Source organism: Mustela nivalis, assembly GCF_964662115.1.
Source record: "Mustela nivalis genome assembly, chromosome: 8".
Classification (NCBI taxonomy): Eukaryota; Metazoa; Chordata; class Mammalia; order Carnivora; family Mustelidae; genus Mustela; species Mustela nivalis.
The window spans coordinates 57,551,628-57,574,321 of record NC_139027.1 but is presented as its reverse complement, the minus strand read 5'-3'; the positions used below and the strand labels follow the sequence as shown (position 1 = coordinate 57,574,321).

Sequence of the window (22,694 nt, the reverse complement as noted above, 5' to 3'; positions counted from 1 at the left end):
GAATGAGGAAGTGAGCCAGAGAATGATCTGGAAAAAGGGTTTTCCAGGGAGAGCGAACAGCTCTGAGAAGCATCTGTGATGAGAATGTGCTGGATCCATTCTGGGACCTGTAAGAAAGTTCCAGGGAGCGACTGGAGTGTGACAAGTAAGCGGGGGAGGCAGTATTGGGAAGTGAGGAGCCGGGTCATGTAGGGCTGCACATACACATAATAGGAAGCCGTCGAAAACTTTTGAGTAAGAGAGTGAGGTGAACTGATTTATAATTTTGAAAGATCTCTCTGGCCGCGGCATGCTGAACAGACTGAAGTGGAGCGGGAGTGGAAGCAAGGAGATGGGTCAGGAGGCCGCTGCAGGTGTACAGTGAGAAGATTCTGGATGGGACCAGAACGTTATGGAAGAGATGGTGAGGGTGGTCAGATTTCACTATGGAAGGAAGCTGACATTAATTAAACTATGTTATGCCATCAACTGTAAGGTGCATTCTGCGTCCATAGATGCTATCATATGGGGAGGTGTGTCTTAGAATTGATGAAATGCGGTATTCAGAAAGTACAACCCAAGATTCTTGCTACAGATTGGATATAGAGGGTTGAGGAGAAAAGAGGAACCAAGGATGATTTCTAGGTTTTTGGCCTGAGCAAATGGGTAAGTGCTGTGCTCTCAAAGATGAATGGGAAAGAGGGAAGCGCACTGAAGCAGTGGGAAACAGTGGGGAAGGTGGGGATTTGTGGGGCCGTGCTACATTTGAGCCACCTATGACAGAGCCATGTAGAGAGATGAGGAAGTTTTGGCCAATTTAATTTGGGTTTATGAGTCTGGACCTTGGGGGAGCTAAGGGCCAGATTTAGAAATCTGGGAATCCTTAGCATTGGGATGGTATTTATAGACTAAAACAGGGTACACCCTTTTCCCCTTTTCTGGAACCCCACCTAGAGACCCTCTCAGGCCTGCCACACTACAGAAAGTGGAGGACAAGAGCAAGAAAATCTTAGGTCATGTTGCACCCCCTAGTCTTTTCCCAGGGACCCTCCAGTATGTCTATCCTACCTGGATTTCCCCCAAAAGACAAAGCCCAAATCTAGGGCTTTTGTATAAATAGTTTATTTGGGGAGTGAATCCAAAGAGCCAAAGTTCAGGAACTTACATGACCAAATGAGGAAGGAGGGAAAGCCTTTCCAAGGGTCCAAGGGATGATGCTGGTCACCACTGTGGGCAGCTTGATCCCACTGAGGACCTTCTGAGGAATCGTGTTGAATGCACCTGAGAATGTTCTACCTGAGACTCAGGAGAAGGGATTATTCCTCCACTCTGTTCCATAGCCCATTGGCCAGCATTTCCCCTCAAAGTCCCAAGTGTATGCATGCCCCAGCAAGATTAGGCAGCTCTCACTGGCTTCCCCCACCAGTAGGGTGGAAGCAACACACAAAAGAGCAACTGAAGCGAGGTGCTGCCCCAGTACACTTGCAAGTGGCTGCTTGCGACAATGGCTAAAGCCAAGAATGGACCAAGATTCTGAGGCGGGATATGAAATCTCTGCCAGAGTCACCTTGAACCCTGTTGTAAATCCAAGTCGGCGTTTGAAGGCATGTGTCCTCGATGCCCTAAGGATACATGGGACATGGAAATGCAAAGTAAAGTGAGATAATTAGTCAAGGTCAACTGGATTTTAATATTTAGTCTTAAGAGTTCTGGAGGCAAGAGGCTTTTCAGAGCAGATTCTCTAATATTAAAATGCTTCATTCCAGTCCTGTCTCCTTCCCACTCCAGATACAGAAAACTTTTTTTCTCAGGATGGAAGCTCTCCTGAATCCCAGGTTTGCCAGAATCCCAGGTCCTTTTTATTTGTGTTTGTGACTTGGGTAGAGATGTGTGACTATTGTTCCTGCTTTAGAGGTCTTTGGCCTCTCACCTAAAAGTGGGTAGGTAACACCTTCCTTGACCCAGAAATGATTTCATTTGACTCAAATCAAGGTCATATTGCCCAGGAATCAACACCATCAGCACAGCTTGTCTCTGTGCCAGGGCCTACAGTAGACAAGGTAGGACTCATTATTGGTAAGCAACTCCAGTGTGCTCAACCCTGCAGTACAAGGTCATGTACCAACAATACGGGATCTCTCAGTGTCCTCTGATCTGGTCTCCATGAGCTCCTATGGTATTCGCATCACCCCCTTCACCATGACCACCATCACCACCACCTCTATCACCACTACCACCACACCACCATCACCACCACCACCACTACCACCACCACATCACCATCATCAACACCACATCACCATCACCATTACCCCCCTCACCACCACCATCATCACCATCACCACCATCACCGCCATCCCACTTACCACCAACACCATCACCACCACCAACCCCCTCACCACCACCACCATCATCACCACTATCACCATTACCCCCTCACCATCAACACCATCATCACCATCACCACCATCACCACCACCACTACCACCATCACTATCACCACTTCATGTTACACCAAAGCTTCCACAATAATTATATTAATTATTTTATATATATTCACTAGTAAATATATAGAGAGTAACATATATATGTGCATATGGAACCTATTGTGTGCCAGACACTCTTCTCTTTTATTAAGATTTTATTTATTTGAGAGAGAGAATGAGCAGGGGAGCAGCAGAGGGCCAAGCATAATAGCTCATTTAAGCTTCACATTTAATACATAAATTTATATATAACTTATGTAAGTTTAATTTATATATAAATGCAAAGCCCACATTTTCACATAATAGCTCCTTTAAGCTTTAACAATGCTGAAGGGAGAGTACTATTATTATCATAATTCCTAATTGACAGATAAGGAAACTGAAGCATGGAGTGGATGAATTAATTGCCCAAGGTTAACTGGCTTGAGCATAGAGCCAAGATTCAAACCCAGTGGTCTGGCGCTGGAGTCTGTCTGTGGCCATCTTCTTGCAACTCATCTATACCTCCTATGCCAGGGTCAATGGCTGCAATGCGGGATTTGAGGGGAGGGGCATGCCCCCCTTCCCGCTTTCCCCCATGTTTCCAGCTGGGATATAGAGTGGCGGTGAGCATCTCAGAGAAAACAGATGAAAGCAATAACTGAAATTTAGCAAAGCAACAAAACAGAAGGAACCTGGGTCCCCGATAGGATGGAGCCCCTCTATCTATTCTGTACCTGCTTAGGGGAGAAAGAAGTCAACTTCTGCTCTGTTAAGCCTCTGTTATTTCAGGTCCTAATATCAACAGCTGGATCAACATCTGTAATGATGCAGCAGGCAACTCAACCTGGAAAGCAGAGGTTTGACAGCAGAAGAGCCACCTGCCCCCATCTCAGAAGTGACTGTTCGTAGCTGTGACATACCAAGGGGACAATTCTGTCTTTGTATAAGGTTGGAGCTTTCTGGAGACTGTGCACTCAGCTGTACAAACCAGACTCACGGGTTGGAGGTGGGGAGGGGCCCATCTCCATGACAACGAAGTGGTAATGTTTTTATTTATGTAGAGCCATAAATGCCCCAGTAGTTTTTATGAGCGTAAAGCAGAAAATTATCAAACCAGAGTAAGCCTTCCTAAGCAAAGAGCTGACACTCTAAAAAGAGTCTTCCCCTCACAAAACAGGGTGTGTGCATATTTGGAGAATGTAAGATGACAGGAGAAACTAGATAGGCCATCTAATCTGATTTGAAGTCTGGGAAAGAGAAAAGGAGAGCAAGGCAAAGGAAGCCAAACAGAGTTGAAAGGTTTGAGCACAGTGGTTTGGGAGGTGCAAAGAAGGATCCAAAGTGTTTTTCAAATCACATTTTCATTGAAAAATGAAATATAATAGTGAAAGAATTGTTTTTAAGTTTCTATAATCACTAATCTTTAACAGAACTAAAACAATATTTTATATGTCCATCCCTTCTAGTCTTTGTACCCATAATTAATCAAGCTTATCTACAAATTTGTTCAACTTTTTTCACATCTAATTACACTTTCTCTATTTCTACATACTCACTGTAGTTGTTGGGAAAGTCACTTAATTCACAGTGCCTCAGTCTCCTCATCTTTAAAACGGGGCTAACAAAATTTACTATAAATGAAGTTATAAGTAAGTAAATAAAGCTGTAATAATTATTACTCCAACAGAATAAAATAAAATGGGACTAACAGTTCCTAGAGTAGTTGTTATAAGGATTAAATTGAAGCAAAGAGGTTTCATATGCCCTCCACACAGCGTAACCCAGAGACGTCTTCCCCCCAAAGGGTTAGAGTTTCCCCAAAACTCCAGTTCAAGGCCCCTGAGTATTCAAAACATCCCATGCACTTCTGGGAATTCCTAACAGTGAATTTCCTCAAGCTTCCCTCTGCGTCCACGCTCATACTTCTCATCTGTTCACATCAGACCGGTAAAGGGATAACTTGAGTGATGGCTTGGGTACATGAACCGATTACAGTAAAGTTGTTTGGTGAAGTACAGCCAGGAAGAAGAAAAGCCATTGTCACACACAACAACTGAGATGCACGATGCTGGGTGGAAGGTGTTCGATCTCCTTGTATAAAGCTTCTGGACAGACAAAAGTCCTCTGTGGGATGTCAGAATAGTGGTTTCCTTTGGGGAAGATGATTGGCAGGGGGGCTAGGGGTAGCTTCTGGGGTTTAAGTAATGGCCTGTATCTCAATCTGTGAGGTGGCTACGTAGGTGTGTTTGCTTTGTAAAACTACATCACATAGTTCACCCCTGATTTGTGCAGTTTATTGTATGTTCAGAATAAGATCTCATAATAATAGCTAACATTTTTGAGCATTTACTAAGTGTTTGACATAGTTCTAAAATGTTTCATAAACATAAGCCTATTGAATCCTCACAACAGTAAAGTAGGTGCTATTATTATCTCTATTGTACAGATGAGGCAGCTGAACACACAGTGGTTGAGTCACTTACTCAAAGTCACACAGCTAGTGCATCTTTGAGTCAGGATTCAGTCTGGGGAATCTAGAGCTTATACTCTTTTCTAATCACCCCTCCCAGAGAAAGGAACAAAACCTGCTTTCCACTAATGCCAGGCTCCAGCCAAGCATGACCCTGAGCTAATCCCAAAGTTGAGATGTGGACTGTTCCTCTCAGGATGAGATGGGTTAAAAATAGACAAGCATGTTGGGTCCAGAGGCTGCTTTGTGAAACTAGTTGGAAATGCACAAAAGGGCTAAAGTCTTACAGGACATTCCTGGGGGAATGTGGGATCTGGCTACTGCTTAATAATCCCTTTCCTTCTCATTTTCCACAGTGGCCATACCAGAGTGCCCTTGTCTGCAGAGCCCACCTCCCTCACTCTCAGCTAATGGCCTTATTACCTGTTTTGCCAAGGAAAGAAAGTATGAGCCCCTCAAATTCCCACTCCCATAAACTTACCAGTAGCTCCAAAAAGTACTGGGTTCCTGTGTTCAGAATAAGAGGATGTATCCTTTATCTCATCCAGAGCTTCCCTTTCACTCCTGACCCCATTCCTTGCTCCCTCTGGAGATTGTTCCAGGCCTGGCCCAAGTCCCTCCCAAAAACAAAAACGGCAAAAATCCAACCACCAACTCCTTTTCATTGCCACACTTTATGAAAGAGGTCTACAGCAGCGTTTTCTACTTCCTCAAACCCAGTCCTTCCTCAGCCCTCCATCCTCTGATTTGTGCCCACCACACCCTTCCTTTTACACATTGTTCCTTTGTTTTGACACGACTTGACATCCCTATAATGTTTGAATTGTGAGTATGAGTCGTAGAGTGTAGCAGTAAAGAGTGCTAGCTCAAGAGACAACGACCTGAGTTCAAATCCCAGCTTCTACCTGGGTGACCTTGGGTGAGTGACTTAATCTCTCTGAGCTTCATTTTCCTCAGCTATCCCTTGGCGTTGACAATCTTCTGCCTCACAGGGCTGCTTAGGGATGAAGTGAGAGAATGAGTGTAAAGCAGGCATCTGCACATGCTGTGCGTCCTTCTCCATCCATCACTGACCACCTCCCTGCCCTTGGTGCTGACTTCAGAACCAGCAGACATCTACAGAACTGTGTGGCCCCCTTAGGGGAAGCCCTCAGGGACCCACACCCTGGCCAGAGAACATGTCTCCCAGTGCCCTTGGCAGATATGTGTCACACTGAGTATCAGTTAAGTTCTCTTCTCGTTTATACTGTTTGGTCTCAAGTAAGTCAGATTCTGAGATTTCATCATTTGGGGGTATAGACAAGGTCAGATTCCTGGGCCATCAAAGGGTGTTAGAGTGAGGTACTAGTAATCGAGGGACCCTGCCACAAGCCGCCTGATCTGCAGCCAGGTGTGAGGGAGAAGGAAGCATCTAGACCAACTCTCAGCTTCACTGTGCGTGATTGAGGACCCACAGGAGATGGGGCTGATCCAGGGAAGGGGACTCCCTCTGCTGTGAAATGTTAGAGGCACGGAGACGTCCCACAGCCAGTCTTGAGTTACAGACTCGGTGTCCCCAGCATGAGGATGGCCCCAAGGAGAAGGTTCCGCTTTCTGCTGTTCTCCCCAGATTGCTGCTGGTTACCCTATGTCCTTGATTCAAATCAAAATCCATTTTCTCATCCCAGTGACCACGGATTGTGTTTGCTTCCACCATCTCAGCTGAGATCCATTTACATTTTCCTCTTCACATTACTTAGACCACATTGGGGGTGTGACTTCAGACCTCAGGCTTGTGTGAGTGCTGTTTGGGGCACAAATTCCCAGGGCAGATTGTGTTGTGTCCTTCAACCTAGTGCCAAGGTGGAGGCATTCAGGCTAGCCCCTTCTGCAAATTTCTCATTTATCCTTCCACTGAGAGCGGAGCCCTTTGGAGTCCTATTCTGTGTCTTTCCCATCAGAGGTGTGTTTTCTTTCTTAGAGGCACATAGAACAATGATAGGTCTTCCAATCAGATACCTAGGATTAGATAAAATGGGGTACCTTCCTAAATACAGAGGAATTTTAAAGGAATGCCTTTAAAATCCTTCATGGCTCTCTTTTGCTTGGATTATGAAGTCCAACTCCTTAGCCACAAATACACAATCCATTCTCATCCCTGGACATTCTCCCCCAATGCCACAGAAACTTTGAGTCTATGAACACCAGATCACAAATATTCCTTAACAAACTATACTCATCACATCAGGGCACCAGTGCAGAGGGAAATATGAGGGGATGCTGCTGGAACCTTTTTATGGAAAAGAGCAGCGAGACCTGCTTTCTGAGCTTTCCTCCTGAATTATAGCTCATATTTTATTTTTCAGTAAGAAATAAAATTGGTAAATTTTCGGGTTTTATCTTATAGAGAACAATTTGGGGGAAAAGAAGCACTTAAAGCTAGGATTAAATTTGGCAAATAAAGAAAGAGAACGTATTTGGAGAAAAATAAATGTTACTTCATAGATGTATAGCTCAATATACAGGTATTTTTAAACCCAATATTTAAATGGTCTCCATATTTGTCATAGAAAGAGTTGATTTGAGCAAGAAATGTAGTACTTAACTCAAGTACAATTCTACAATAAACATTTGTTAATAGTGTTCTTGAACTTGGTTGTTGCTTTTTATTTGTTACTGTTCATTTGGAAATACTTTTAGACACAAGAAATTGTAAAAACAGTAAAGGAACTTCTGTGTACCCCCCTGAGACTTGTTCTTAACAGATGCCAGAAACTAGTATAATAAAACGTTCATAATATTTGAAAGTTCAAAGACAATTTAATAAAGTGGGGTTTCATGCATTTTTGTCTGTTATATAATAAGCCTGATATTGAAGCTTTTCCTAATTCAGTACCCACTATCTCCTACTTCCCCCAGGACTGGTGTGAGCCTAATAACTCACTAGGTTTTAAAAATTAAATATCAGGAGCACCTGGGTGGCGCAGTCGGTTAGGCATCTGCCATCTGCCTTTGGCTGGGGTCATGACCCCAGGGTTCTGGGATGGAGCCCTGAGTTGGGCTCTCTGCTCAGTGGGGAGCCTGCTTCTCCCTCTCCTCCCAGCTTGTGTTCTTATTATCTCTGTCTCTCTCCATCTCTCTCTTTCTCAAATAAATAAATAAAATATTTCTAAAAAAATTAATATCAGGATGCCCGGGTGGCTCAGTGGGTTGAAGCCTCTGCCTTTGGCTCAGGTCATGATCCCAGGGTCCTGGGATTGAGCCCCTCATTAGGCTCCTCCTCTCTCTCTCTTCCTGCCTCTCTGCCTACTTGTGATCTGTCAAATAAATAAATAAAAATCTTTAAAAATAAAATAAAAATGAAATATCAAATCTCTTATAGATTGAAAGCAAATAATTAAATCTAATGATCATCTAGTGGAATCATGGAAAGAGTGTGTTTGAAACCTATTATTTTGCAAAAAGAGCCCTACACATCTCAGGGTCTGACTGTGTGAATTTCCTCTTCCTGCTTCCTTGGTCTAACCAGACTGTTCTGAGGCTGATCAGGTGAGGTGGTCCTCCCTGTGGGAAGTCTGGGCTAGAATTTTTCTACAGAACTCCCTCATCTGGTTCCCCCAACAACCAGAGTAATTCTTCTCAGCCACAATATAGAGACTTGTGTGTCTTGCTCTCTCAGTAGATTATAGGAAAGCCATTCAGTATGGTGGGAAGTACAAGTTTTAGAAGAGAAACACTGTATTTCAAGTCCCAGCTACTCCATTAATCTAAGACTTAAACCTTTCACTTATAAAATGAAGACAACCTTAGTTCAAAGTTGCTAAAACATCATCTGGCACAAAGGACTATTGATATTACAGACAGTGAGAAGAAGAAAAAAAAAACATTATTATTTTTAAAATTAACAGTTGTTTGAATAAATGCTTTTAGCAGATAAGAGAAGTTCTCTTAGAGACAACCGTCCTTTTATCTAAGAAAATTTCATAGATCCTCCCACACTTGGTTGTAAAAACCGAGGCTCCCCAGGACATGGTATAGAAGGAAAAAGCTGAGGTTTAATTATAAAATAATAATAATAACAAGCATGAGTAAAATTCATCATTCCTTTTCCTCTTCTACTTGTTGCTTCCCTTTTCTTCCAGAACCATTTTGTCTTAAAGCCATTAGAGGGGAAGACGAGGTAGGTGTCCCCAGTGGAGACCTTGGTGGCCCAGAGCATTGCATTCAAGCTCTAGAAGGGGAAGGGTGATATCCACATGGAGGGACAGCCCTACGTGCAGTGTTAGAGCCTCTATGTGGTGAAGAGAGCAGAAGAGCTGGGAGACAGATTACATATGGGGAGATTGATCAGCTTGTGAATATATTAAGGATAATAGATGTCACTGTCAGAGAAGGGGGTTACAGATATGGAAAGAGAGAAAAGTGAAACTTTGCAATGGATCCATTGGAATTGTAGACATCAGAGTGAACTCATAGTTTTCCATATGTACAGATTTAGGAATCAAAATAAATGTTAAATGTGTGTATATATGTGTGAGGAGAGATTGCTAAGTAGTGTTTCTTTGTATGACTGTTCCACAATTGTATATCCATCCTGTTGATGGGCATTAGGATTTTTTTCCAGTTTGGGGGCTATAATGAATAAAGCTTCTGTGACATCTTTATAGAATTCTCTGTTGGAGGTATATGTTTTCTTTTGGGTAAATACACACAAGTGGAATTAAATTGGGTCATAGGGTAGGAATCATAATACATTCAGGCTGTTATAACAGAATACCATGGGGGGGGGTCTTACAAACAACAGAAATTTCTCACAGTTCTAGAGGCCAGGAAACCCAAGATCAAGGCACCAGCAGATTCAGTGTCTGCTAAGGGTCTGGTTCCTGGTTCAAAGATGGCTGTCTTCTCACTGTGTGCTCATATGGTGAAAGCGGTGAGGGAGTCCTTTAGAGTCTCGTTCATAAGGGCACAATTTCCATTCATAAGGTTGTATTTCCAACCTCATGGTCTAACCACTTCCCAAATGCCCCATTTCCCAAACCAACATACAAATCTGGGGAGAGGAGAGGATATAAACCATCTATAGCAGTAGACCTATCGTTAGTCTTACAAGAAATCACCAAATGGTTTTTTCCCAGGTAGCATTTTTAGGACCAGTTATGTAGGAGAGATCCAGTTGCTCCACATCTTCACATTTTAATTAGGTCATTTGAGTAAGTTTGAAATGATAATCACATTTTGATTTTAATTGTCTTTCCCTAATGATTAATGATGTTGAGCATCTTTTCATATTCTTATTTTCACTCATATATCTTCTTTCATGAGTTACCTGTTCAAATCTTTTGCCCATCATTTAAAATTGGGTTATCTTTTTTATTTTGACTTGTAAGGGTTCTTTCTATATTCTGAATATAAGTCTTTTGTCAGATACATGCATTGCAAGTAGTTTTCCTGCCTATTTATTTTTTTAATTATTTCATTCAATGAGCAGGACAATTTAATGTTGTGGAAGTCTAATTTATCTTTACTTCTTCTTTTTTGACTATTGTTTTCCATGTCTTACTTAAGAATTTTTGCTTAATCTGAGAAAGATATTCTTCTTTGAATCTCTAGAATGTTAGCTTTTGCAAATACGTCTACATTCTATCTGGTTTTAAACTTTATACTGTGTAAAATAGTAAATATTGAGCTTTGTTTTATCTAGTTTAGTTAATCCCAGTTATTACAGAACAATTTGTTGAAAAGATTATAGTCCCCATTGAAAGCTGGTGATACCTTTGTCAAAAATCAATAAACTGTATATTTATGGGTGTATTTCTGTACTCTCCACTCTGTTCAGTTGATTTGTGTATTTGTGTCTCCTTACCTAAATAACACATTCTTGTGATTACAGTAGCTTCATAAGAAGTACTAACATCAGGGAGTGTGAGTACTCCCGCTTGGGGCTTTTTTCTTCCCAAAATTGTTTTGGCTATTCTAGGCCCTTTGTATTTCCATATAAATTATAGGGTCAACCTGTAAATTTCTACAAAAGCCTCTCAGGGTTGTAATTGAAATTGTATTGAAACTTTAGATCATTTTGAGTAAATCTGACATTGAAACTATATTGCATCTTCCAATCCATGACATGTATCTTTCAATTTTGTAGGTCTCTAATTTCTCTCAAGATTCTCTTACAGTTTTTAACATAGATTTATTATACATCTTTTTATCAATTTAATCCCTATTTTATATTTTTAATTTTTATTTTCCAATTGTCGGTTGCTATTATATAGAAATATAATTTATTTTTGTATATTGGCATTTACAATCCTGTCATCTGCTACTACTATGTATTCTTTATTTCCAAACTTTAATTCTTTTATTTACATTCTTATCTTATTGTACTGGCTAAGACCTCCAATTACAAGTTGAAAAGAAGAGCTAGAAATGGACAAACTTTCATTTTTCCTGATCTTAGGAGGGAAATATTCAGTATTTCACCATCATATAAGATATTAACGTAGGTTTTTTCACAGATATACTCTATGAGATTCTCTTCTATTCCCTTCTATTCCTAAATTTCTGGTTGTTGTTTTGTTTTGTTTAATCATGAATGGGTGTCCTATTTTGTCATGTGTTTTTTCTGCCTCTACTGAAATGATTATATACTTTTTCTCCTTTATTCTGTTCGCATTATGAGTTAAATTGATTTTTTTCAAATGTTAAACCAACTTTATATTCCCAAGATAAACTCTATTTGGTCATAATGTATAATTTTTATGTATTTTTTAATTCTACTTGCTAATATTGTGTTAAGAATTTTTGTGTATATCTTCACAAAAATATGTATATATTGACCTATTTTTATTTCTGTAAATGTCTTTATCAAGTCTTCACGTCAGGATTATGCCAACCTCATAAAATAAACTGGGAAATTTTTTCTTCTTCTCCCTTTTAAAAAGTGTTTATGTAAAATTTCTATTATTTTTTTCCCCCTTCAATGAATCAAATTCACAAGTGAAATCATCAGGTATAGAGTTTTTTTTTTTTTTTTAAGATTTTATTTATTTATTTGACAGACAGAGATCACAGGTATACAGGCAGGCAGAGAGAGAGAGAGAGGAGGAAGCATGCTCCCTGCTGAGCAGAAAGCCCAATGCGGGCCCCATCCCAGGACCTGGAGATCATGACCTGAGTGGAAGGCAGAGGTTTTTTTTTTTTTTTTTTTTTTTTTAAAGATTTTATTTATTTATTTGACAGAGAGAAATCACAAGTAGATGAAGAGGCAGGCAGAGAGAGAGGAAGGGAAGCAGGCTCCCTGCTGAGCAGAGAGCCCGATGCGGGACTCGATCCCAGGACCCTGAGATCATGACCCGAGCCGAAGGCAGCGGCTTAACCCACTGAGCCACCCAGGCGCCCTAGGGATAGAGGTTTCTTTGTGGGAAGATTTTGATAGTGAATTCAGGTTGTTGGTTTTTTTTTAGATTTTATTTATTTATTTGACAGAGAGAATGAGCAAGAGAGCACAGGCAAGCGGGGAGCAGCAGAGGGAGAGGGAGAAGTAGACTCCCCGCTGAGCAGGGAGCCAGAGTTCCATCCCAGGCCCCTGACCTGGGATCATGACCCAAGCCGAAGGCAGTCACTTAACTGACTGAGCCATCCAGGTGCCCCTCAGTTTCTTTATAAAATATAGGCTATTTAGGGGTGCCTGGGTGGGTCAGTCTGCTTATGTTAAGCAGCTGCCTTCAGGTTAGGTCATAATCCCAGCTTCCTGTGATGGAGCCCCACAGTGGGCTCCTTGCTCAGCAGGGAGTCTGCTTCTCCCTCTCCCCCACTTGTACTGTCTTTCTCTCTCTCTCTCAAATAAATAAATAGAATCTTTAAAAAATAAGTAAAATATAAGCTGTTTAGATTTTTCCATTTCTTCCTGAGTCAGTTTTGGTAAGTTGTATTTTTCAAAGAATTTTTATGTTTCATCTAAGTTATCAACTTCATTAGCATAAAATTGTTCATAGTATTCCTCTATCATAACACTTACAGGATTAGTAATGATATCCCTTCTTCCATCACATATATTGGTCATTTGTATTTTCTTTCTTTCTTTTCTTTAATTGAGCAACCCTGCTAGGGATTTATAAATTTTATGAAACTTTTTAAAGTACTGATTTCCAACTTTGTTAAAAATTCCTACAGTTTGTTTTTCAATATATTGATTTCTGCTTTTGGTTATTATTATAACTATTATTGTAGTTATTACTTCCTTTGGGTTTAATTTCCTTACCTTGTTTTTTTCTCCTTTTTAAAATGGAAATTTGGATAATTAATTTTAAAACTTCCTTCTTGGGGTGCCTGGATGGCTCAGTCAGTAGAGCACATGACTCTTAGTCTCAGGGGTGTTTAAGTTCAAGCTGGGTATGGGCACAGAGTCTACTTAAGAAATAAATAAACAAAATAAGTAAACTTCCTTCTTTTCCAACACGATCAGATTAGTGCTATTAACTTCACTCTAAGCACTTCTTTACCTGCACCCTACAAATTTTGAAATATAGTATTGGATTATCATTCAATTTGAATATTTTCTAATTTCTCTTAAAATTTCTTCTTTGATCCATGGTTAGAAGTGCATTATTTAATTTTCAAATATTTAGGATTATCTAGGTAGTTTATTAATTTTTAATTTAATTCCACTGTAGTCAAAGAACATATTCTGTAAGAATTCAATATTTTGAAACTTTTGAGATAAAACAAGTGTGTAATTTATCTTACAGAAGTTGGAAAGCGGACATGAGAGAGGTGTAGATAAAGTTACATGGGAGTTAGAGAAGAGAATGGTAAATTCCAACTGGGGTCTATCATGGAAGACCTATGAAAGGAGGTGACATTTGAGCTGCATCTTGAAGGATGGGTAGAATCAGGAAATAATGAGACAGAGGACAGTGCCTGAGGCAGAAAAAACAACTAGACTAAAATTCCCTTAAAAGGAGGAATTGAGATTATCTTTTATGAAACCCAAGACCCAAGAGCATTGCTCTTGGGAAAGTGACTACAGACTACAGACTATAGACTCATGGCCCCAATATTCTCCTTTAAGCTACCTTGAAACATCTGCTGCCAAATAACTACTTAGACCTTTTGAACTCTGGGTCTGACCATCTCCTATTTTAGACACTGACAGCACCACATACTTTAAAGTAGCCAGATTCCATAACTTGAAAAACAATTTTCTTTTTCTTTTTCTTTTTAGTATACTCAACATTCATAGATTTCTTTTTCTGCCCACAGTCCTGGGAATGTAACAGGAGAGATACACTGGGAAGTCTATTCCCAGTCACAGTCTCTCCCTTCTGGGATGTTTAGAATTATTAATGGCATCATCAGAGAAAAGCTTCATTTGTCACTATAGTCATGTGGCAAGAGTCACTCTTACAAGTGTCACAGGCAGGAGGCAAGTGCCTCCTGGGGATCTATGTCATCTGAAAATAGCTCCTAGTTAGAGTCCCCTGATGGGTGAGTGATGCAAATGAGTTTAGGCTTGACACCATTATCTTTCAGGCAAGCACTGGTAGGCCACCATTCAGCTCCAGACACATCTTGGGGCCTTATAGTTACCACCCCAGACAGAGCTCAAGACACGGATGGTATTCTATTTTCCCCTTCACATGCTTTAGAGTAGCATTTGTGGAAGTCCATCAAGTGAATGAGTGGAACTGAGCTGAGTTTCCCTCTTATCCGAGTGCTGGCACATAGCAGTCATGGCCTTTACCCTATACTTCCCTCTGTGACATGGGACAGTTGCCCTTATTGTGATCGTTGCTTAGGGGTTGAGTTCCCGGTGTGGAAGAGTTGGTTTGGAATGTCGTCTCAGATCTACTTTGATATGCTAACACCTACATTCCCGGCTCAACTTAATACTCCTGCCAACCCTGCCAGATGTCATGGGCTTATCTGTGTCACGGTGCCCCAGAAGGGGGTGAAGGGTTGACCCGGAATAAAAATGCGCTTTTGAAAGTTGACTCTCAAAAGACTGAGAATCCACACCGTGGTCTATCAAGACCTTCAGTTCCAGATAGAATCATTTAATACAATTCCTGGCAAGAAAAGTTAGGTAATCCAAAGTCAGGCTTAGGGTTAGTCCTCTGTGGGTCTAATGAACCCTATTTGAAAAAATCAACTTGCTTTTTCCTTTGGCTTTGCTGAAGACCGTGCCATCTAGCCAGAAGCTATATACAGGGCACACCGGTATGCCTGCCCTCATGTAACACATTTCAGCCATGTGTTTGCAATGAAACTGTCCCAAGGACCCCACCTCCAGTGATTAGTTCCTCCTTGACTTCTGTAACTCCAAGTCTGTAAGGGTTTCCCAGCCAGGACACCATGGCAAAGATGAAACCCTCTCTGGAATATCTGTCCTCAGATGTGCCTGACAATTTTATGTCAGAGACAAAGACAAAGTGAGAGAGCAGAAAGTGCTTCATCTAGGAGTGTGTCATCTCCAACAATGGCATCTGGTTATGTTTCAAGGCTGAATGATCTTGACAAAGCCTGCCAAGTCATTTCATAACAAAGGACAAAGACTGGGCATCTCGTCCCTCACCCTCCAAGTAAGGAGGACAGTATTACAAGGTGCCTATGAGCTAGAGGCTCCCCTAGGTCTGTTTAGCCTACATGAACCTTAGAAAGTTTAGGGACAAACTCTTCAAACTCAAGTCTGGTACCTTCTTCCTTGATGCACTGCTTTATGTTGCTAGTTTTGTGAAACTTGTCAGTGACTTTTCCACAGCTCCCTCCCTGCTTTCCTCTCCCTTTGTGGAAGTGGGGTCAGTATTTGAGAAGAGCAAGATTTGGGGGCATCGGGGCTGAAACTAGAAAGAAACCCAAGTGAAAAATCTAAATGCCTAATTAATCAGGCATATCTTTGTCAAAGGAGAGAAGGAGGGAATGCTGATAACCAGAAAGGCCAAGAGAGGCCTCCTTGCAAATGCTTCCTACAGATTCTGAAAATATATTTATAAGCCAAGCCAAATGCTACAAGGAGACATACTCCAAATGTAATGAGTTCAACATACTGGAGTGACACCAATGTCATATTTGTTTGAGATGTTTCCAGCATCTTCCCAGAATGTGCCCAGAGCAGTAACTATTACAACAACCTCATCGAAACAGGAGTGCCCAAGAATGCTCCACCTTCCACTTTAAGGATGAGGCTTTGTGCATTAGCATACATTCCCTCCACGTACTAGAACTCCCTCCTTGTGTATAAGATGTTTGGGCTCCGAAATAATTGGTTTGCATTTAAATGCCCAAATGTGATTATATAACCTTGATTCAATTAACAGGTCTGACTTGATTCAAGCCTTGCTCAGGAATGAGCCAAATAGTCATCTAAATAATAATTAAAACAAGACAAACCAGCCTTGCCGGTCTCCGATGTTGGGGATTGAAAGAACTTCTGAGTCATCAGATGGAGTTGATGGATCTGGAGGTCCAACTCCCAACACTGCTCATTTCCCTTTGAGGTCCAGGGCTATAGGTCTGGGGTTCCCTGACAGTGGCCATCAGGGCTCTGAAAATTGCTCCCTCTTTTCAACTTAGCAATGATAAAATGGAGCCCTGGAGAGGTGGTGTTCTTGGCCCAGGGCTGTTCAATCAGCTGAGAGCAGAACAAGGACTTAAGTTCAGCACAAAGGGGTACAGAGTTCATCTGATCCAATCTCCCACCCAGTTTGGGAACCCTTGACTCTCATCATACCTCTGCTTGGCCTCTATTGGCAACAGAAGTCCGCTGCCTCCCCCAGTCTTGGATGACTCCAACTATGACAAATTCTTCCTTGCTTTGGTCCCAAACCCACTTTCCAATAACTTTATCCAAAGATCCTTTTATCTTTTAGGCATCCCAATGTCATTTCTTAACTTACTCATATTTACTCCTTCGAAACAAATTTTGAATCCCAGAAAAACTTGCTCTGCTAAGATATGTTGATAGCAACTTAGACTCATGGCTTCTTACGAAACCCAGTCATGAGCTTTGCCTTGACTTTAGAGTATTTCACCTGCCTCAACAGTGAACACCACCACAGCCTCAGACCTGGGTGGGGGTGGGTCAGGAAATTAAGGAATCCTTAGCATTGTTGGACAAAGTCGACTCAAAGACTAGAACAAAATTGGAGAAGAAAATGAAATGATTAATTCATGTTTTTGCCAGTATAGTGACATATGTTGATGAGAGAATCTGAATTTTTTCTGAATTGATTTCTGTATTAAACTGACAGTGTCATTTATGATTAGTTCATAATGGTATTGTGCAATTTTCATGATGTTAGACATGGATCCCCATGTATAACTGCTAGTTTGCAGAAGGGAAAACCAGATAACTCAGTATTTTGATTAGATATTCAACATGAAGACATTAGAATTAATCAGTTTACATAATGCATGGCACCCAGAATGCCATACCATAGTGACCTGTATGCCTACCTGTCTTTGCCATTGTGGGCCTTGGAGACAGAAAATGTCCCCTCATCACTATGCCCTCAGGGTTGGCACAGCTGGCTTCTTGGCAAATAGTTATTGGATAAACTGATCCATAAAATGTTTTCATTCCTGGCTGGTTTACCAGTTTGAGGGAGTTAAGCCCTATATTCTGAGGTCGACCTTATACTGTGTATCTCAGTACACCTGTATACTGGAGATTTAGATCAGGAAGCAATTTACCATACAAGAGAATTATTTCCTTAAAAAATGGATTCGCCACATATCCCTTCTAAACAATAACCCCCCTCCCCCACAACTTTTTAAATGATCCAATTTACAAAACCCTGGTCAGTATTTCGTAGGAACATGTATCACAAGTAGATGATACCCCATATAGCTTCTAGAGATACAGCAGTCCATTTTGAATCATATGTTTGAGTTCAGCTATACCAAACTCAGGGATCAATCTTAATGCCATTTTGATCTTTTCCACACCTCTGCTGGCATATGCCATCAAGTCAAAGGGAATGGAGGATGAGCAGGAAAGAAGGAATTTCAATAGTCAGAGATCAGCTCCTCTCCACATCCCTGAGCTCCGGGCAGGCAAAGCTCTGGAAATGAGTGGGGTTGGAATGAAATGGATTATCAGTCCTGTCTTTCATTGTTTACCCCAGCCAGAGGAAGCTTTGTCTAAGATAGCTGTGATTGTATCAGCCCCCAGTTAATAATCTCCTTGCCTCAACACTTTACCCTTGTGCTTTGCTCAATCACAGCCCTTTACCCCTGACCCCACCCAGCCTCCTCCAGCCTCTCTTTGCCTGTCTCTGCCCATGCTTTGCCCTCACTCTACCCGCCTTTATCCTTAAACACACTATGCTCTTTGACACATGGAAACTTTGTTGTCCCTTCTATCCTTTCTTTGCCTTGTACACCCAGCTCAGATGTCACCTCCTTGCTGTAGCTTGCCACAACATACCAAGTAAAATGAATTACTCCTATCTGAATTCCCCATAGTACTCTGTACGTCACATCGTTGTCACATGGTATGAAAGTATTCACCTGTCTCCCTAGTTGGATGATGCACTCTTTGGAGGAGAGGGGTCATTTCTCATTCTTACTTACACTTCTGAGAACATAGGAAGGGCTCTGTGAATGTTGTTGGAAAGTGGCCACAGCAGCAGCAGGGGAAGACATGTTTTTGTGTGCTGCACATGTCCTGGGAAGCTCCTTGGGGTCAGGAGCACAGGAAAGGCTCCTGAGTGACAAGACCTCTCGTCCTTCCCTCACTAAATTCTCTAGAAGGGCTCAGCTTGGGTCCTGGAGGACAATGTCCACCAGCTATAGTGCAAGGAGGGGAGGGTGTGCAGGGGAACAGAGTTTTGTTTTGGGGGACCAAAGTACCCTTTGTAGGACATCAAGGTTGTTTTTTAAACTTATGATGATGGCTCCCCAGAAAGGAAGGTAGACAGGGAAATGGGATCATCATTTCTGACCTGGGTAATTTTGAATAAGTTACTTAATCTCCCCTGGGCTCATGATCCTCACCTATACATATGGGGAGAGAATGCATACCTTGTGTTGTTATGAAGACTAATAATCACTACTTACTGAATTTATTGTAGTGCTGAGGGTTTTTTTAAACTTCACCCAGTGAGAAAGCAATGGAGGCAGAATCAGAACTCGAACCACTACACCACATCCAAAGAACAAGGCAAACTGCAAAAGACGACACAAAGAGTAGTGATCATTAGCTACTGAAAGAGCGTTTAGACCTCAAAACCTCTGTCCTGTTAGGAGTCAAAACTGGCGGGGGTGGGGGGAATCATTTTTCTCCCTGAGCCATGGCAAATAGTTGTTACAGGAAGTACAAAGGTGAAGGAGTGGCAGGGACACCAACAAATTGTGCCTCCCCTTCCAAAGACTGCCTTCCTTCTGGGAAGTGGCTGCCCAGCCAGGGATTACGTGTCCTGATCACGCTCATATGTAGGTGGAACTCTGCAATGGGTTCCCTTATGGAATGCTGTTAGAAATGACATGGGTCACTTGTAGGTCGAGGTGGTTAAGAAGAGGGTGTGAAGAACAAAAGGTAAGAACAATCAAAGTGTCCCTTAATGAAAGAATTGATAAAGTGTGGTATATAGTTATGATGGAATAGCATTTGTCCTTCAAAAGGAAGGAAATTCCTTTTTTTTTTTTTTTTAAGATTTTATTTTTTATTTGAGAGAGAGAGAGGGAAAGCACAGATGGAGAGGGAGAGAGAAAGAAGCCGACTTCCTGCTGAGCAGAAAGCTAGACGTGGGGCTCAATCCCAGGATGCTGAGATCATGACCAGAACTGAAGGCAGACGCTTAACTGACTGAGCCATCCAGAAGCCCCCAAAGGAAGAAAATTCTAACACATGATGTCACAGTTTCCCAAAACAAGATGGCAGAAAGCTTCAGAGGTTGGTTGGGGCTCTTGGTTTTCAGAGCTCGGTTTGGGGCTGAGAAGACATTTGTGCTGAGGGCTCACTTTCACGTTCACAGTTCTCACAAACAGAGTCACAACCCCTTGGCTTCCAAGGGATTCCAAGGACTTTGTTACTAAGGAAACCTATTAAAGTTTGCCTCTTTGAAAGGCACTTCACTCATTCACTGAGAGGAGCTGGGTATGGGCTCAGGATATAGGAAAGCAGGGGGAGAAAGGAGCAGTGGCTCTGGGTCAGCCGAGGCAGACATGGGAATCTGGCCTTACGCCGGCCTGCGCAGTGAGGACTAGACCTGGGTCTAGGTTGCCTAGACGTAGGCCTGGTTTGACCTGCTCAGTAGGACATGGCTGCTCGTGGTTCCAGATAGGCAGCAGCCTTCACTGAGTATAGCATCGAAGGGGCCAGGGTACCGTCTTATACTCAAAAGTGGGACATGGGCCAGGGCTGCTGGCTGTGCCACAGACTCCAAGATCAGCAATCAGAGGAGTCCCAGCCTCGGGGGTGCAGCAACCAGGACTCTGGAGCTTGAACGAGGCCATGACCTTATAAACTGGCAGCAAGTACCAGCCATACTAGCTGGTTGTCCAGGCTCTGGCCCCACTGGTTTTGGTGGCCATCTAGGAACCCTGCCAATGACTGAGGGGACCCCCAGCCTGAAGTCATGCATCCCAGGTGACTCTAGGGGCCCAAAAGATCACAAGTGACCCTGGGGTTTCAAATCATCATTCCAGGACCCTTGTTATCTTGGGCTTATCACAGGACAGTGATGCTGGGAAAGAGAGATGGTCAGACTGACAATGCAAGGGGGCCGGGGGAGGGGATGAAGCTGGAACCAGACTGGGGAGCCGATAAAAGAGGTACAACTTGAGCATATTATCAATTTTGCAAAGAATTGACTGCTTTAATGAATTTGAGCAATTCGGGGTTACCGTCTAATGAAAATACTCTTACATGCATTCTCCCTGTGCTCCCAGGCTGGAGAGGCAGAGATGGAATTAGGACCAGGGAGCTAGGAATTGCACACAAATCTGACAGTTGTCTCAAAATCCTGCACTGTCCATGGGGCTGAGTCATGCAGGGAAAGGTCATGTGAATTGCATTAAAATAAAAGTTGAGAATGATTGGTTTTTAGAGTTTTTTTTTTTTTCAGGGATTCAATGTCTGTTAAATGCATGAATGTCTCCCTCTCCCTTATTCCAGATTAAGATCTCCAGAATTCTCCCGCAGCAGCCATCAACATTGCCGTTGGCTCTTACATCCCTTGCCCCAGGCATCACTATGCTGATGGGCCACCAGAGCCTGAGGCATTCCGAGATGACACATAGCACAAGACTCAAAGCACAGATAAGTGCAGAGGTGGCCTCTTCTTTACATCTCTTGTCTCTTGGAGTCTCTTGGAGTTATTACCCCGGTCTTCTCACAATGTAGTGTTTGTGTTTCCTCCAGCTCTGGGCTACTGTTGGCATTTGCTTTCACTGAGGCCAAAGAGGTGTGTAAGTACCCTGCCTACAGCCTGAGCCCTGTCTAAAGAAAGCTGTGTTAGCTTCCCTGCATTTTCAAAATTCTTGTACAATCTCAGCCTGGGCCTTGTGCAAAATCCTGCGGATAAGCTTTGGAAACCAGCCTTTGAAGTGGTGTCAAGGCCACCTGGGTCTTTTGCTGCTTCCCGGGAACTGGTCCCAGCGTGATGCTGAGCACGGGCCCCTCCCGCCTGCCAGACCTGGGCTGGCCCTGCGGAAAGGGAGGCCTGGCCCTTGCCAATCAGAGGGTGACTCAGGACTGCCAATCCGGAATCCCAGTTCCCACAACATGACTAACACTGTCCTCCCCACCCACTTCCAGAATGGTGCACCCCCTCTGGCTGTCACTGCTCCCTGTTGTGGGAGGCAATCCCTGCCTCTTGAGAATAGTTTGCCAGTCCCTTCAGCACATGGTAGGTTGGTGGCTTTGGTGACTTGAGGTCATTCAGAGACCTGCCTGTCATCTCTCCTGTCCCTCCTGCTCTCTTGCTGCTGCTAAGAACGGGCTGAGCCATCCCTGATACCTGGGGTTGAGCAGCGCCACAGAGAGGCCGGGCTGGAATGAGGGTCACAGGGCTGGGTTCATCACACCTGAACCCCAGCCTCAGACCCACTTCCATGGGAAGCCTAATGCCTTCAGATATCTGCCTATTCTTGGGTGGGAGGGTGAAAGTGGACTCACATTCTCGGGCTCACCCTGGCTACTAGGTTGCGCTTCTGCTGGATTCTTTCAGCTTGAGTCACTCTGCCATCTGTGTGCTCTGCACCTGCGACTCGGGCCCTGGCCTTGATTTCCACCAAAACCGAACAGTCATGCAAGACCTTTGTGTCGGTCAAGGGCTGCTTAGGCGGAGGAGTGTTGTAGTGATGCAAACCACTTCAAACAACATCTTTGATCATTAATGATCTTCTCTGAGGCCTCCCTCACCTCTGGAGAGGTCTCTGACCACCCCACATGGCTAACTGAGCTCATTTTTCTCCAAAGAGTAGTTCATGAACTCCCCACACTACTGTAAGGGGGGGGGGAGTGTCTCTTGGGTGTGTGTGTGTGTGTGTGTGTGTGTGAGAGAGAGAGAGAGAGAGAGAGAGAGAGAGGGAGAGATGGGAAGAAGTGTGTATTTTTGGCTTGTGTATTTGGATTTGGGTTTTGTTAGAACACTTGTTTCCAAGTGAACTTGTACATTTGGGGATGTATCCCCATGATATTTACAGCACCCACTCACTAGAGTGACCCCTCAGATCATATCTACAAAATCCAAATTGTTGAAAGGAACAATGAGTCCCATCTAGTTCAGGAGTCTACAAGCATTTTGTTTGCACATCCTTCAAAGGAATTTTGAAATCTTATGCACTCCCTT

At 42.7% G+C, this 22,694-nt stretch overlaps 1 protein-coding gene and 1 pseudogene across 2 annotated transcripts in view; both read left to right on the top strand.

Annotated features, from left to right (window-relative positions):
• Window positions 1-22,694, top strand: part of LOC309872474 (uncharacterized protein) — a 172,277-nt gene that overhangs the window by 111,395 nt on the left and 38,188 nt on the right. The window contains exon 4 of the mRNA XM_082746709.1: window positions 21,017-21,172. Within this exon, the coding sequence (XP_082602835.1) occupies window positions 21,017-21,172 (156 nt within the window). The remainder of the gene's footprint in view (window positions 1-21,016; window positions 21,173-22,694) is intronic.
• Window positions 1-22,694, top strand: part of LOC309872473 (large ribosomal subunit protein eL19 pseudogene) — an 84,526-nt pseudogene that overhangs the window by 24,040 nt on the left and 37,792 nt on the right. The window lies entirely within an intron of this gene.